This window comes from Cotesia typhae, unplaced genomic scaffold, assembly GCF_013202065.1.
Source record: "Cotesia typhae breed Kobodo isofemale line unplaced genomic scaffold, CoteBio_Ctyphae contig_119, whole genome shotgun sequence".
Taxonomy (NCBI): domain Eukaryota; kingdom Metazoa; phylum Arthropoda; class Insecta; order Hymenoptera; family Braconidae; genus Cotesia; species Cotesia typhae.
In genome coordinates this window covers 3,424,151-3,441,380 of record NW_027423712.1, presented here as the reverse complement: position 1 = coordinate 3,441,380, position 17,230 = coordinate 3,424,151, and the positions used below count along the sequence as shown (strand labels likewise).

The following is a 17,230-nucleotide window of genomic DNA, read 5'->3' as shown; positions in this document are numbered from 1 at the left end:
TCTACAGTAATGACAAATATGAAATTTGTATTGACTGATTTAATTAAACTTACATACTTAAGTCGAGTGCGTGTAATAGTTATATTCCTTAAATATATGTATTGTTGTACATTCTTACGTTGTATAATAAAAAATGATAAAAACTTTCAATAATTAATTATAAATAAATTTTTATTAAAAAAAAAAATAAAACATTCACGCATATCACAACCATGCCAGTTAAAAAAAGGATTTAATTACAAATATGACCTTTAACTGAATGAGTTCTATACAATGAATGAATTTTAGTGTTTCTTAACACTTTTTGAGATTTTTTCATATTTTCTTTTGCTTGAATACCAAAGAGCAAATGGAATTGCTAATGAAGGTAATGTCATAACGGCAAATGCAATCCAGTCAATCTAAAAATTAAATAAATAACATTAATGAAATTTAATTTTTAAAAAATTTAGAGAGCTATCAATATAAATTATAAACTCACAACATGGGATGAGAATTTCTTTGCGTAATCTCTGTAAGATACAATAAGACCTTCTCCAGGGGTGCTGCTTACTGCAACTTGAAGCCTTGAGGCATCTTCAGTACGTCTGTACAAAACTTCTGCAGAGGTGAAGTTGAAATATCCAAATTTCCTTGGCTTGACAACGACAGTATGAGACACGTTACTGCCAGGTGGTACACGATCGATTCTAGCATTTAATTCACCACTAACATGATTGAAGTGATCGGGATGGAATGAGTTATCTGTTATTTCAACTTCCAGTGCGGCTACACTACCAACATTATAGACTGTGTACTGTAAATTTAAATTATTATGTATATTCACAAATTAATTATTAAATAGAAGATAAATTATAAATTTATACCTTAACAATGATGTCCATATTTTCTACAAGGTATTTATTGAGGATATATTTTGACACTAGTAACCGCGCAGCTTCTGGCTGCTGCTGCTGCTCTTCTTCAGCACAAATTGTCACCAATAAAGTGGCAATAACTGAATAAAAAATTTGAAACTTCATTCTGAAATAGATAAAATAATAAATTAATCGAATTATTTAAAAGAAAAGTATTTCATTACATAATTTGATTTGTTAAATTATAGCGATGATTTTCGATACAATATTGAGTTATTAAAAATATTTTTTTCGAAAAAACAAAAAATATAATTACAAAAGAATTATAATACCAAAACAAAATTTTTTTAATTGATTCAAAAATTATCTGTATTTGTAACTGTCATATGTTAATATTTATAACTAAAACTAACAATTGTTATGCGGGTTATTAAACAAAAAAAGTTATTGTAAAGAAAATTGATAATTATTTATGAATGAAAATTATATTAGTGTTAAAAAATTATATAATATTTAAAATTTGTAATTATTAATATAATTTTTTAAGCACTATTTACCTGCTAAACGTTGATAAACTTAGGGTATTGAAAATATATATTATATTAGTGCTTAGTTGAGTGAATGACTGATCTGGAGTTTTTATTAAAAAATGCCAACAGCGCTCCGTTTTGTTGCCACGTTTTCGGCGGTATTCAACATCACCAAACACGTAACTTCCGACTAAATGCATCACGCATGCGTAATTTACATTTCTGGGTATCGATGATGGTTTAAAATACCGCCATTGTTTAAATGATTAAAATTATAGAAAATGTCAATTTTTATTTATTTAATAATTTGTGATAGTAACAGTTGATCATACTGAATAGTTTTTATTTGTATCACTCCAGTGTTTTACAAAAATTGTGTACGTATAAGTTACATATATAGTGCATTACATAAGTAATTATTTTTGCTTCTATTAATACTTTTTTAATCTCACTTTAAACACTCATTTTCTTTTACCCAACATTTATAAATGAAAAAAAATAAATAAATAAATAAATAAAAAAAAAACAAAAATATTATTACAGGTAGTTTCTGGAATAATAAATGACACTGAAGTTGAGAGACATCTGATAATTTTTAGAATTTTTTTAACAAACAAATTACAGCAAGAAAATTTGATTTAAAAACTTCATCTTTAGCTCTGAAAAATTGTAAATGACATTTTTATAAATAATTTTTATGCCTTGTTGATTTTTCAAGAAAAATCAAAAAAAAGTCAAGTGTCATAACTTCAGCCTCATAATAATAATGGTAATATTTCTCACGCGAAGAAAAATCATTTTTTTAGGAATTCATTTAATATTCTGAATGTTTTTTTACTTTTTTTTTTTTTCATGCTATCACTCATGTGTTTTTTTTATTTTATTTTTTCCGTTTTTTGTAATCCGTATGCTGTGTTTAAATTATTTTTGTTTTTGATATCACTCGATTTATAAATTATTGCTAAAATATATTAATACGTACAAAAAATTTTCAATGTTAATAAAATATTTTTGAATTCTACTTTTTTCTTAAACTTAAGTCATCGTTAATAATTTTTACAGATAAAAATTAGTTCGAATTAATATATGTTATTCATTAGTTGCCGTCACATTATTATTATTATTTTTATTATTAATTATTATTAAAGACATTGAATTTAGCTGTCACTTCACAATTGTTTTAATTTTTTTAACAAATAAATTATAGCAAAAAAAATTATTAAAAAAATAGACTTGTAGAAATTTTAATAAGTCAAAAATGCAATTTTTTAAAAATAATTTTTTAGAACAAATTTTTTTGTTAAAGAAAATAAAAAAATTGTCAAGTGATAACTAACTTTAATGTCATAATAAATTAAAAAAAAATTTTTTTATTATTGAAAATACTAGATGAAAATAAAAATTCTCTTAAATTATATAAAATCAAAATTAAATTTTCAATAAATATTTATTATGATACGTTTATTATAAATCATAACCTACATTAGAGTCAAAAAACTTGAAATGTCAGCTGTCAATTAATCAGCTGATCTACTCATCTTGTGTGTCAGTTGGTCCGAAATAATACTCAAAATCGATGGCAATTTTGAGGTGATTAACGAAACTTGTTTAAAATCTGAAATACTGTAAATTAGTGGCTTAATTAATTTTCCAATAATAGAAAAAATGACTGCAAAAGTGTATCAACCAGATCCTGAGTTTGAGCAACGCGTTAAAAAAGGTAATGATTGATTTTATCAATTAGTGTTTGTATTTTAATATGACACTGAAGTTGACAGATATTAACAATTTTTTAAAAATTTTATAGCAATTAAATTATTTAAAAAAAAATTAAATTAAAAAGTTTTACTTGTAAAAATTAATAAAAATCACAAGTGAAAATTTTCAGAAGCATTTTTTTATTGTAATTAATTTATTAAAAAAATTTTTCAAATTAACAGCTGACGGCTAACTTCATTGTTATATTTTAATATATTTTTAATCTAATTCTGTAAATATTTTTCAGCTACTGAACGTATATCTGAAAACATGCATATAGTTGCTAATGAACCGTCTTTAGCATTTTATCGTTTACAAGAGCATGTAAGGAAAGCCTTACCACCCATGGTTGAGAAACGTGTTGAAGTACTTGCATTACAACGTCAATTACAAGGAAGGTGTTATGATGTTGAATACGCTGTAAGTGCTGTTAAAACTATGCAAAAGGCAGAGAAAAATTTCAGTAATACTATTGAGCATCTTAAAAATGCAATTCATTTAAAACAACAATTAAAATTTGAAGAACAAAAAAGACATAAAAAAGACGGACAAAGGGATTCTATGTACAAAAGATTATCAGCTCATATTACAACCTTAGATTATCTGCCTGATGAAATATCTGATGTTGTAAGAGAAACAGCCAATAAAGTTGAATCGATGATGAATCACGCAAGACATTCTAATTCTAATGAATTACAAAGAGCTAATACTACTAATAATTAATATTTATATTCAACTCAATTTCATGCGTTATTGTTGTTAAGAATTGTTTTAAATACTAATTTTATTTAAATATGTCATTATTGAGTGATAATCAGAAATGTAATTTGATATCAAATGTCAGGATAGAAATTTTAGATGTCAATCATAATTTTGTTTTTTTTTTTTATTTTTTTACAATTGTTATATATTTTTTTTTATTTTGTGTAAGTGAACGAAATAAATGTTTTTATTATAATTATCTCTGGATTGATTATTTTTAAAAATAATTCACATATTTATTGTTCGATGGTGCCTAAATCGACTTTGTGTACGTTGTTGTGAATCCGAAAGGATTGATCACAACGCTCTCTATATATTAATATAGAATTACATATAAACAGATGACTGCAATAAATATTAGCGGGAAAAACCCTGTAAGATTTAAAATATATGTATTTTCAATTGTAATAATATCGGTAAAAAAAAAAATATAAAAATCTTTAAATATTTTAAACTTTTCTATTTTAAATTCTATTGTTTAGTATGGGAATTTTTCTATCATAAATTTTAGGGTATAGACCAATTTATAATCAACGAAAATTCCCAAGAAAAAAACCTACAAAACTTTATTGCGGTTCTGTAATTTAGACATACAAAAAAAAACTACTTTGTTAAAATAAGTTTACGTTAAATGTAATGGTCACTTAGAATAAAATACCGAACGTTTTGGAATATTCTTTACAGACTGGGAAAACCCAGTAATTTCCATATATTTTATTGTCATAATCCTTAAGCGGCTTATTTTCCAAAACGTTCGCTAAAAAGGGAATACTCGAATACCTAAGACTAGACAATAAAAACCAGACACCCATACTGGCTGCAATCAACCTTGGGAACGTCATGAGCCATCGTGACGTCATTTCAACGTGGACCCATTTTGCCAACTCGAGGAGGGATGCTAACTGAAGACAGGAGTTGCAGAGGCGCGCGCAACTACCCTCACTACCCTCTAGGACTCTCCCACCCCCCAGGGCATGAATTCTCAACCGGGGGGAGTCGAAAACCAAGGAACTGGAGGACACTCAACTTATCAAGAAGCAAGACTGTAGTCCGTCACGCGAAATGTTATTTTTTCCTGAAATTATTGTCGGTACTGGTAGTTTGTAAACCATTAAATAATAAACGATAGATTTGCGCGCAATGCAAATCTAAATTAAACTAAAATAATCTGAGTGTTTTAAATTCATTTTATATATATAATTTATATTTAATTATTCAAATTTAAATCTATTCTCCCGCCTTAATCTATTTACTGCGAGTTGAACGCCCTACCGCGTTCCAACGGGCGAATTAAAAGAATTCCATAAATTTACTATAGCCAATTTGGGGGCTATACAACAACGTCTAACCTAGACTCCAAATAATTGATGTAACCCACAGTGAAAATAAATAATTTTCTGTTTCAAAATTAATGTGTCAAATTTTTATAAATTAAATGAAACTATACAATAATACACTAGGGGATATATAAATTATTAAACTAATAAAACGTAAGTACTTTTATGTAATTTATAGAACAAATATTTAAGGTATTTAATAATCAGCTGTCTTAATTTATACATTTTCGATTCAATGACCTAGAACTTAGAAAATAATAATAGTTTACGTCAATGAATATTAAAATAATTTTCTTTTCAGTTTAAATCATTTTATCTGATTATTTATTTAAAAATAAAGGTCATTAATTCATAAAAAACTCTCTAAAAATAGTTAACCCTTGACCATTTATTTACGTTAATTTTACGAATTATCTATGAATAGATAACAATATTGAAATTATGCACTTGCAAATTATTAAGTTTTATTTTATATATTCCTTGATTCGTAATTGAAAAATTATTGTAGAATTTACACTTTTGTCAGCATTATTTTTCGACGAGTGATGCAATTTGAAATAAAAATTTTTAATTATTCAGAAAGCTCAATCATAGTAAATTTAAAATTTATTAATTAAGTAAGTCAATGAGAATGTTAAAACGGAAAAATTTCTAAGAACAATGACTTAGAACTCAGTCAAATTATTGTTTTTTTTTAGTTTAAAAAAAAAAAAATTCTTTACTTCTAGTTTTTTTTTTCTGTAAATGATATTATTTTTTAAATTAATTTTTTATAATTTTGGAATTCACAGACATCTGACAATTTTTATGATACTGAAATTATCTGTCAGCCGTCAATTTTACAAATTTTTATAACAAATCAATTATTAAGAAATGCTTCTAAAAATTTTCACTCATAATTTTTACTATGAAAATTAACTTAGCCGATAATTGATAATTTTAAGAATTTTTGTAACAAATAAATTATGGCAAAAAAAAATTTATAAAAAAAATTGACATTTAGAAATTTAAAAAAACTACAAATGCAATTTTTTAAAAATAATTTTTTGGAGCAAATTTATTTGTTAAAAAAAAAAAAAAAATAAAAAATTGTCAAGTGACAGCTAACTTTAATGTCATATTTTTATTAATTTTTACTTGTGGAGTTTTTTTATAATAATTTAATTGCTATAAAATATTAAAAAAATTTCTAATGTCTGTCAATTTTAGTGTCATCAATTTTTTAGTTTAACTTGAGAAATAATTTAAAGCTAAAAAATTATTAAAAAAAAATATATAATCACAATTTTTTATGACATTAAAGTTAGTTATCACTTGACAATTTTTTTATTTTCTTTAACAAATAAATTTGTTCTAAAAAATTATTTTTAAAAAATTGCATTTTTAATTTATTAAAATTTCTACAAGTCTATTTTTTTAATAATTTTTTTTGCTATAATTCATTTGTTAAAAAAAATTAAAAAAATTGTAAAGTGACAGCTAAATTTAATGTCATAATTTTTTTAAATCCCTACTTGTAAATTTTTTTTAATAATTCATTTGCTAAAAAAATTTTTATAATTTTCTGATGTCTGTTATTTTTAATATCTCAATTGTTTTCCATGTATATTTATGTTTTAATTATTTAAAAAAATATATCGCTTAATAATTCTTTCAAAAAATTTTAAACTTTAAAAACTTGCATCAATTTCAAGATGAAGTTTATGAGACGTTGAAAAAAAAAACCAAACAAAACAATAAGTCAATTAAACGAGTGTTATATTCTGATCATCAAAACTTTTAAATCATTCATTAAAAGTTTTGACAGAAAGGGGCCACGGTCAGCAAAACTAAAACGGCCATATACTCGACGTAAATTACAAAAAGGAAGTATAAATTAACTGAAATACTTTGCAATTTATCATATCATTAACGTGTATTTTGTTTACATTATTTCAACAAATCATCAAGTCGTGACAAATATAAAATTCTCAAGCTTAAAAATAACTAATTAATCTATTGATGATTACTGTTGATGTTTACTTTTTTAGTATACACATATATAGTTTTTGAAACATTCACTTTCTCTTTGTACCTTTATAAAAATGCTTGATAATATTGTCTGGCCAGAGATGATTTTTATAAACATGTAATTTGATTAGTTTAGTACAGTTTAAGAACAAATTATTGTTTTTAAATTCATAATCTTAAATGATTTGAATTACTTACGATAAATTAACATACTTAGATTAAATTTTTTTATAAATTCAAACATGTCTTGATTTGTAAAGAATTTACTGATAATATAATTTGAATGTATAGAAAAAAACTTTTATTAATCTCAAACGTAATATACCTTTTTATTACGTGGAAAAAATTTATCAGTTAACTGCGTCATTAAAACGTTGTGATTGATGATGAGCTTGGAAATTTATAATTTCTAAAAAATTTTTAACTTATGTAAAAAAATCGTTAAAAAAAAAAACAGTTGCATTTACAGTTTTGTTTAATTTTTTTATTTTCTATAAGTTATTGTTGTTATTTCATATTTTGAATTGATTTGTTAATAAAAATCGTAAAAACTTGTTAAATGTTTGTCAAAATCTGTGTCGTTATAAATTATAAATTCTATTTGTTTAGTTCACCTTTGAATAAACGATATATACTCTGACTGTACAGTTCATCTTTGTTCATTTTAAATTTAATAAGTTAAAATTCGTAAGTATAACGGATATTCTGCTTTAATGAAAGAAACACGTTTCTGTACATTTCTAGATATGTCAGCCGAATGTAAAATCCACGCCTTGTGATTTATGTCACTCATATTTGTGTTGACAATCACATTCTTTATTTCCATTATATCAAAACGGATCTTTTTCGTACTTGATTAGATAAATAGAAGTATTCCTGTTGTACTTGAAAAATAAATTAAAATTTTACTTAAAAACTTCTTTTAATAAAATAAATAACAATTTAAAAATAATAGCTAGATTATTAAATCACTTATCGAGCCCCAGTTTGTATTTATTTTCCTAGTTTTTTTACAAAGAACTTTTTCGGTAAAATTGTTTATGAGTTCCAATTAAAAACTAGTTTTTTGTTTAAATTTTAAGTTCGAAGATCTTGTGAAAATTGCATGATCGGTACAAAAAATAAAAAAGTTGCTTCACGAGTTAAAAAAATATAACTTATTTATAGCATTATTTAATTATTCAATTTATATTGTATATATTAAAATTACTTGGAAGAATTGGAGATTTAAAACTGAGCTATTTCGAGACCAGAAAAGTTTACAAAATATATTTTGACCTTCCTGAAGAGAGATTTCTCTTCCACACTAAAGATTTCGTATTCTAAAAAAAATATACATAGAATTGATTTTTTTTTCCTCTTGAATTATATTTTTCTAATATATAAATAATAAGATGAAAAAGATATATTTAAAACCCACGAACAATAGTATCATGCAGTACTGCAATTTAAATTCATACGTAGACGGGTTTCCCCAGAAAATTTAAATTTTAAGAAATTGTTATTATTTAAAAACTTTAGTTGTTAAAGTATATATTTTGTTTTCAAAAAAATTTGTCAATTAAAATCTAAAATTTTATTAATATAAATTTAAATGTTCAAATTTTGTTAATAGTGATGTTAAATTAGAAAACAATATATGAAGACTAATGAATTGTCTTGAAACTTTTTTAAACATTTAAGTATAAATATATGCTTAAATAAATGATTAATGGGGTTTGACATTAAAAAATTGTTTGAATTCCATCAATATTAAATGTAAATAGAATAATATAATATTTAAGTGAGCGGGAGAGTTTCGGAGTACTAGTGACGAAGAAGTGGCTCTTGTTGCCAGTCGATTTCTGTTCATTCGTTCATATGGCACGCATTTAATCACAAGATCGTGTGGTGTCTTATCTGCAAATTTGAATAGTATTCCTTAACTATAACTGTTGCTTTATTGATCTTCAAGTTTAATAGTACATCAATATGTCTCTTTATACTTTTTTTTAAGCCCTCAATTATACATTTAAATTTACCGAACTTAAAAAACTTACAAATATATCATCAAATATTTTAAATAATAAAAAATTATTTTTTAATTAAACATGTACAATTGAACAAAAATACGAATTTTGTGTGTGTATTTTTTTTTCTTTTTTAATAAAAAATTGACAAATCAGTGTTTTAATAAAGACATCTAATCAATAGGATATTTTTGGTCAGTTTATATAAGAGGTATGTAAAAGTGACGAATTTATCTTTGAAAATCTTCCACAAGTCTACATAAATTCAAAAATTATAATAATTTAAAAAATGTACAAATAAATAAATCTAAATGTATGCAGAAATTATTATTCTTGACTTGAAACAACAGATAATTTATTATTTAAATATATTAATGAGATTTTATTCTAATACTTGTCAATGTAAGTCTCGTACGAAGTACATTAAAAAAATCAGTACGTCATTATAATGAAGCTTTCTCGGTTAGTGCTTTCGCAAGAGTCTCTTCCGGAACTTGAAACTCCGCGCCAGAATTCATTTTCTTACGCATTGGTATTATTTATTTCATGCCAAATTATCACACAGGTCTGATATTAATGTAGATGTTGTTAAGTACTTTGTAAAGTGATGAGTAAATTATTTAACTCTCTCGTGTATCTCGCAAGAGAAAGGTGGAGAATATAATACTTGAGATTTAATGTCGAAACTCTTTCTTGATTCAGGCAGCTTATTTAGTGACAATCGTATTTTTTTTTATTTTTATTTTTTAATAAATTTACTATCAATTTTAACCATTATTCACGAAGTTAAATTAAGTATTCATAGATATTAATTCAATCTAATTAAAATTACAAACTTTTTACATTTAATCTCGGTTAGGAGAAACTGTTTGTTTGTAAGCATCGTTAGTAAAATGATTGAGTTTAATTATAATTATAATGCGTAATTATTTATAAAAAAGTAATCTTAAATGTGAATCCCGTACTTAATGTGAAATAATTTACATAAAGTAATTGAAAAAAAAAAAGAGGTCATTGTTCAGCTAAGTATCGGAATATACGGAAAGTCGGCGACCTTGGCAGCATTAGTTTTTTTTATGAGTTATTAACACGTGTAGTGTCTATGTGCAATCACATAGCTCAAATATCTAAAAGTTTTTTTTATGAATATTGCTTCTTACTTATAAAATACTAAATCATCATGGGCTGTTAAATTTTTATTTGGTCTATAAAGAAATTTTGACTATCTAAATAATAAAATAAATTGTTAGTCAAAAACCAATTCAATTTACAAATAAATTCATTTTTATGATGAAAACTTTATGATACTTGACGGTAAAAATATACAAAAGAGAAATTAAAATTAAAATATTAATTATCAAATGACAATAGTACGTAAATTATAAGCTTACAAAAAAATAATTACGAACCGCAAATGTGTAGTGACAAATTAATAATAATGTGTTGAATATATATTATGTATTAGTTGAATACCTTGCTGTAAAAATGAAAAATCGGAGTTTGTTAGATGAATAAAAAAAATAGAAAGCTTTATTGTAATTTAAATTTTAACCACTCTCTCTTTTTCTTTTCTTACAGAATTTATTTGATTCATATTAAGTGTAATTATTCAGCGTTAAAAATGTTGGCCAAATTGTTTGAAATTCACGGCAGATTTTGTGTGAGCCATCCACTAGAAATAATAGTCACAACACTGACACTAACAGCTTGTATGCTCAATTTGGATACTGGAAATTCAGTATCAAAAGACGAAAGATTACCTGGTGCCTCAAATTGTTGGAATGGGCGGTGTAATTCTGATGTAAGTATATATATATATATATAAAGCAATTAATTGATTAAAAATTTTTTTTCAAGTCAATAAAATACACTTTTGCTTTGTTTCTATAGGATCACAATGCTGTGGATGTAATTGTAATGACAATAATACGATGCTTAGCTATTTTATTTAGCTACCATCAGTTTCGCAATCTTTATAAGCTTGGATCTAAGTGGATTTTAGGTAAAAAAAAAATATATTTATTTATTAAGTAATTATAATAATGAAATTATATAAATAGTATACATCGAGTTAGTACCATTGATAAAACCGGATCTTGCACTTGGACGAAGCATCGTACTCGTGTGAAAGCATTGAGCGTCAGTGAAAGTTCTGTGGAAAGCGATAGCGTTTCATTTGATACTCAAATCGTGATTGCGATATACTCGATTACCAAATTATTTTTTATTCGTTATATAGAATGAAGATGATTATTGTTACCTTGAAATATTAATAGACATTAGAACGTTTTAGTTAAGAATTCATACTGTCGGTAAATTCTATGTCAATGCTACTCGACAGTAATTAGTTTATATTTACATTATATGTATACATATTGATTAATATCATTCAAATTTCATTCTATTTTACATAGATATAAATCCATGTTAAAATACTCTTACTTTTGAACTAAAAATTAATTTTTACTAAAAATTTTGACTTAAAATGAATTATTCTAATTATTAGGTATTGCAATCCTGTTTATCGTTTTCTCCAGCGTTATATTTACTACAAGTGTTGTTAACTTTAGCCGTAGTGACGCTTCTGATCTCAAGTAAGTTAAAGTACCATTTATTAATGAATTAAAAGTTAATAATTATTTATGATAGTGATTGATAATAAATACATTTTTACAGGGATGCTTTGTTCTTCTTTCTATTGCTCATTGATTTGAATAAAGCTGGAGTGCTGGCGCAGTTAGCGTTAAGCTCAAGAAGTCAAGAAGAAGTGAGAACGAATATTGCTCGTGGGATGTCACTTTTAGGGCCTACAATTACTTTGGATACACTTGTAGAAATTCTTCTTGTAGGAATAGGATTACTATCAGGTGTAAAAAGACTTGAAATACTTTGTAGCTTTGCTTGCCTTGGTATTGTTGTCAATTACATTGTATTTATGACACTTTATCCAGCTTGCTTGTCATTAATACTTGAGGTAAGATTTTACTGTTTATTCATGATTATAAAAATAATAATTATTCAACATATAATTCGAAGATCGGTGATTTTACTTATTAAAGAGCATTTTTTTGTTTTACGCCAACTTACCCAATTCGATTTGATGGTAGACTATTGAATTTTTATTTATTTATTATTTATTTATATTATAAATCTTTATAAAATAAAATATTTATTTTATTTTAAATAATTTATTTATTAATTATTTTCACCACAACTTTTTTTCGTTATTATATATTCACCCGAAAATGGTATAAGTGCTCATACCGAAAAAAAGTTGTGGTGAAAATAATTAATAAATAAAAATTCAATAGTCTACAATCAAATCGGATCGGGTAAGTTGGCTTAAAATAATAAATGCTCTTTAATAAATAATAATAATAATTTTTAATATTTATTCTCTCTAAAGACTGGTTTTATAATACTTTATATTCTTAGTTTTATTGGTTGTCCAGTCTTATACAACAATTTTTCTCTAATCTAGAGCCTTTGGCGTGTAACCAAAAGATCCAGGTTCGAGTCTTGGTCTGAGCCGTCCGAATTATTTTTCAGTCAAATTTATTTTTAATGACAAATTTAGATATGAATTTAGGATAAATTGTTTATGTCTGGAGGGAAACACAGGTTAACAATATTACGAAAAATTAAGGAAAAAATTTTTATATTAGACTGGACAGCCAATAACACTAAAAATATAAAATAATAATAATAATAATAATAATAATAATAATAATAATAATGATAATTTTTTCATTTACCGAAAAAAGTTACATTGAGTAAAAAATTACATCTTTACAAATTCTTGTCAACAAACAAAAATTGTTGAAATAAATTTTAATTGTTGTATTTTCGCCTAAGATTTTCTCTGATGGTATGAGATCTCATACCGACAAAATATTATGGAGAAGGAATAATAATGAAAAAATTAGTCATTCTTCAAGAATTGGATCGGGTACCTTGGCTGATAATAACAACTATCTTTGTTTTTCCTCTTTATTAACTAAAAAATACCGGTCTATAGAGTCATATCATAAAAAAAAAAAAAAAAGTAATAATAGTTTTGAACTTGAATTTTTGATCATATAATAAAAAAAATACTCAAACCTTAACTTTCAGTTGTCAAGAACTAATATTGGAGTAGGAACACTAAGTGCTGATACAATATTAATGCTACATTCATTAAATGAAGAAGATCAAAAGCCGAATCCAGTGGTAGAGCGTGTTAAGTTGATAATGATCGCAGGTCTCTTTGTTGTTCATGCTCATAGGTAAGTTACTTTTTAATGTTAATCGATGCCTCAATACGCAATTGTTCAATTTAAATGTCGTAATATCCGTTCTATTTTTCTTGAACGAAAGAAAAAAATTGAATAAAATTGCCAGCTTATTATATATAGTGAATATAATAATTATTTGATTAATTGTTGAGCAATATATCTATCTTAATAGCGAAGAGAATCATATAAATAACCTTGTTCTTCAAGGTGAAAAAAATTATTTTTAATTTCGCAATGAATAGTATTATAATATAAAATAATATGCTACTAATGATAACTTTCAAATTGAAGCCAATAAATGTTTTTTAAATCCTTTTAAAAATTTGGAAAGCGTCTAAGGATCTAATTTTTAGTTCTATGAAAAGTTTTATGATTTTAATGTTATCTCTAATCTGACCTTTTTCTACCGTTATATTTATTGTTAAATGGTTCTTTGTAAGTTTATTCAGCAGATCAGGTTTACTAAATATGTAATATTAAAATAAAATATCATTCATGTTTTACATTCAATACAAAGATTTTTAAAAAAATTTATTTATATTCATTACGTCACAGATATCTTAAAATAATATAATAATTTTATATATACAAATACAAATACGTAATTAATCTAAATAACTTTGAATATCGAGAACTATTTGAATGAAATATAAAAATATATTGCGTCAAGGTAAATATTTTATAAATGTGACAATAATAACTTGTGGACAAAAGATTAAACATTCATAGAGTATAACGAAAAAATTTGCAAATACATTTCTTTCTTTATGAATGGTAGACAAAATTCTTATCATCTGCAGATGTCAAGGCAATTGATTATTCAGTTTGTGAATGAACACTCAAGAATTCACATGATTCTTTTCTAAAACTAAAATACTTTTATTTAGTACGATAAGTTTAAACTTTACTCAAATAGTTTAGTTGTAGTTTAATAATAATTATATTTAAAAATTTTCAGTCGTTGGCCATTTAAACACAATGATGATGATAATCCAGTAGAAGTCACATCTCTACCAATAAATTCACATGTGGTTATAACAAATCACAATAAATCGAAGACATCAGATGACTTGACAGAACACTTTATGAATTGGCTGTCCATCAGTGCAGATAATATTGTCATTTTAATACTTTTACTAGCTTTGGCACTTAAATTTATTTTTATTGAAGACAAAGGTGACATTGCTAAACAATTACAATTCAAAGAAGAGGAAGAAATTTCACCTGAAACGCAATTGTTGGATGAAAATATGGATACAATGCACGCTACATCCCTCGATGTTTCTTTAAGACAAAGATTTGGTAATACTCTACCAAATATTCATACTTCAGTATTTCCTTTAGCTGAAATGAATGACAATTGGATTGAAGTTGGTAATGAAAATCATATTGAACTTGAGGACAAAGAAGTGCAAACAGATGTTAAAGTTTACAACAATACTGATCAAGTGAATAATGAATTATCATCTTATTTAGAAGAACCTGAACCAAGGAGTGTTGAAGATTGCTTAGCAATATATCGTTCAGAGGTAAGATTAACTAATTTTATTACAATGGTAAATTTTAATCCATGTTTAATTTTATAATTGATTTTTTTTTTAGTTGGGAGCCAGTGGATTGACAGATAAAGAGGTGATTCAACTAGTACAACATAATTATATTCTTCCTTATCAATTAGAAAAAGCAGTTGATGATATGGAACGTGGTGTTGGTATTCGACGCTTGCTAATTACCGCTGCTGCTAAATACAATGATGAATTGTCAGATTTACCTTACTTTAATTACGATTATTCTAAAGTATTAGGAGCTTGTTGTGAAAATGTTATTGGATACATACCTGTACCAGTTGGAGTCGCAGGTCCATTATTAATTGACGGTGAATTATTTCATATACCAATGGCAACAACCGAAGGTTGTCTCGTTGCATCAACAAATCGAGGATGCAGAGCAATATCTAAATGCGGTATAAGAAGTCGTGTTTATGATGATGGAATGACTCGAGGACCAGTAGTTAGATTTCCCGATATTGTACGCGCAAGTGAAGCAATGGCATGGATTCAAAATTCTGATAATTATGCTGAAATTAAACGGGCATTTGATGGAACAAGTAGATTTGCCAAATTAACTAAAATTCACGTTCGCATTGCTGGTAGACAATTATTCATACGATTTGTTGGAAAAACTGGTGATGCAATGGGGATGAATATGATATCAAAAGGAACTGAAAAAGCATTAGAATACATAAAAGATTATTTTACGGATATGGAAATATTGTCACTTAGTGGTAATTTTTGTGCTGATAAAAAACCAGCTGCTGTCAATTGGATTGAAGGAAGAGGTAAAAGCGTTGTATGTGAAGCCATTGTACCGGTTGATATCGTAACAACTGTCTTAAAAACTTCAGTTCATTCTTTAGTAGATGTAAATATTAATAAAAATTTGGTTGGATCCGCTGTTGCTGGCAGTATTGGTGGATTTAATGCTCATGCTGCTAACGTTGTTACTGCAATTTTTATTGCGACAGGACAAGATCCAGCGCAAAATGTTGGAAGCAGTAATTGTATAACACTTATGGAGCCTTGGGGGGAAGACGGAAATGATTTATACATTTCATGTACAATGCCTAGTATTGAAATAGGTACAGTTGGGGGTGGAACAGGATTACCAGCTCAAAGTTCGTGTCTTGCGATGCTGGGTGTCAAAGGTGCTCATGAAGAAAAACCTGGTACAAACGCTAATAAATTAGCACGAATTGTTTGCGCCACTGTTCTTGCCGGTGAGTTATCTCTCATGGCTGCTCTTACTGCTGGTCATCTAGTTAAAAGTCATCTTAGACATAATCGGTAAGATTTATTACCACAAATGCATTTTTAATAAAAATTAATATAATAATTAACAATATTATCCATTAATTTTATTTATTTTATATTTCAGCTCATCTACAGCCGTTTGTAATCCAGTAAAATCAACTGGAAATGAAAAATTATCTTTACTAGTACCAAATCGATTATCAACACCATCATTTAAAAGAACGAATAACGCCAGTTAGTCTTAGGATTCATTATCGTAATAGTATTTAATTATAAGATGAAATATATTTCGCAATTTTTTTTTTATTCATACTGTGTTAAATTATAAACTTATGAGAATTTATGACTGCCGCGATAATCATTAATTTTTTTTTTTTTTTGATTACGTTAAGCGATGAATGGAAAACGATATTTAATTGTGTAATTTAGATTTTATTGTTTGAAATTTAATTAAAATTAATTAATGTAAAGTAGATAAATGTAATACATTCACTTCTCACAAAAATTGAGCGAGCAAGAAAAAAATCCAAATTTTTGGGGGTTTTTTGACATACTGTAACTTGAAGAAAAATGGTCGTACAGCAAATAAAAAAAAAAGTAAATTGTAGCTCCAAGTTTCTAGTTTTTGGATCCGAGTTTCAAAATTTTTTTTCGAGTAATCTTAAGAAAACCACCGAGAAAAAAATTTTCGAAATTTTTTTGACTTTTTTTTGTAGTCTACGGACGTCGAAAAAATTTTTCTGACTTAACCTCTGTATAGATTAAATAACTTATTTATTCAGTTTCAATTTATTTTTTCAAAGACCTCGATACGAGCATTTTTCGATAAAATATCGGTGTTTGAATGGAAAAGGATAATTTTATCTTTGATTATCAATATCTC

At 25.8% G+C, this 17,230-nt stretch overlaps 3 protein-coding genes across 5 annotated transcripts; 2 read left to right on the top strand and 1 right to left on the bottom strand.

The window, feature by feature from the left end:
- Positions 1–152: 152 nt before the first annotated feature.
- Positions 153–1,602, bottom strand: Ssrbeta (signal sequence receptor beta). Its single transcript, XM_074249294.1, has 4 exons — positions 1,415–1,602; positions 867–1,023; positions 482–796; positions 153–401 (listed from the first exon to the last, which is right to left on the bottom strand). Exons 1-4 carry the CDS (start codon positions 1,585–1,587, stop codon positions 285–287), a joined length of 762 nt encoding a protein of 253 aa, XP_074105395.1. The 5' UTR covers positions 1,588–1,602; the 3' UTR covers positions 153–284.
- A 1,166-nt stretch (positions 1,603–2,768) lies between these two features.
- Positions 2,769–4,105, top strand: LOC141531464 (BLOC-1-related complex subunit 8 homolog). The gene is made up of 2 exons (XM_074249306.1): positions 2,769–3,107; positions 3,393–4,105. Exons 1-2 carry the CDS (start codon positions 3,053–3,055, stop codon positions 3,866–3,868), a joined length of 531 nt encoding a protein of 176 aa, XP_074105407.1. The 5' UTR covers positions 2,769–3,052; the 3' UTR covers positions 3,869–4,105.
- Positions 4,106–4,643: 538 nt separating this feature from the next.
- Hmgcr (HMG coenzyme A reductase) lies at positions 4,644–17,224 on the top strand. 3 transcript variants are annotated; one of them, XM_074249222.1, is made up of 9 exons: positions 4,644–5,397; positions 10,842–11,064; positions 11,154–11,265; positions 11,770–11,857; positions 11,940–12,237; positions 13,377–13,528; positions 14,496–15,066; positions 15,140–16,380; positions 16,472–17,224. In XM_074249222.1, the coding sequence occupies exons 2-9, from the start codon at positions 10,885–10,887 to the stop codon at positions 16,584–16,586; spliced, it is 2,757 nt and encodes a 918-aa protein (XP_074105323.1). In that variant the 5' UTR covers positions 4,644–5,397; positions 10,842–10,884; the 3' UTR covers positions 16,587–17,224. The 3 variants fall into 3 exon arrangements, with proteins under 3 accessions (XP_074105323.1, XP_074105340.1, XP_074105331.1); XM_074249239.1 differs by lacking the exon at positions 4,644–5,397 and adding an exon at positions 7,752–7,941; XM_074249230.1 differs by lacking the exon at positions 4,644–5,397 and adding an exon at positions 9,150–9,474.
- The last annotated feature ends 6 nt before the right edge of the window (positions 17,225–17,230 follow it).

Bases quoted from the DNA above. Each gene is read 5' to 3' on its own strand.
- Ssrbeta (XM_074249294.1), bottom strand. From the start codon at position 1,587: ATGCATTTAGTCGGAAGTTACGTGTTTGGTGATGTTGAATACCGCCGA. The intron at 1,024-1,414 runs GTAAATAGTGCT...TATCTATTTCAG, and splicing joins AGTTTATCAACGTTTAGCAG to AATGAAGTTTCAAATTTTTT. The intron at 797-866 runs GTATAAATTTAT...TTAAATTTACAG, and splicing joins ATATGGACATCATTGTTAAG to TACACAGTCTATAATGTTGG.
- LOC141531464 (XM_074249306.1), top strand. From the start codon at position 3,053: ATGACTGCAAAAGTGTATCAACCAGATCCTGAGTTTGAGCAACGCGTT. The intron at 3,108-3,392 runs GTAATGATTGAT...AATATTTTTCAG, and splicing joins TGAGCAACGCGTTAAAAAAG to CTACTGAACGTATATCTGAA.
- Hmgcr (XM_074249222.1), top strand. From the start codon at position 10,885: ATGTTGGCCAAATTGTTTGAAATTCACGGCAGATTTTGTGTGAGCCAT. The intron at 12,238-13,376 runs GTAAGATTTTAC...CTTAACTTTCAG, and splicing joins GCTTGTCATTAATACTTGAG to TTGTCAAGAACTAATATTGG. The intron at 16,381-16,471 runs GTAAGATTTATT...TTTATATTTCAG, and splicing joins AGTCATCTTAGACATAATCG to CTCATCTACAGCCGTTTGTA.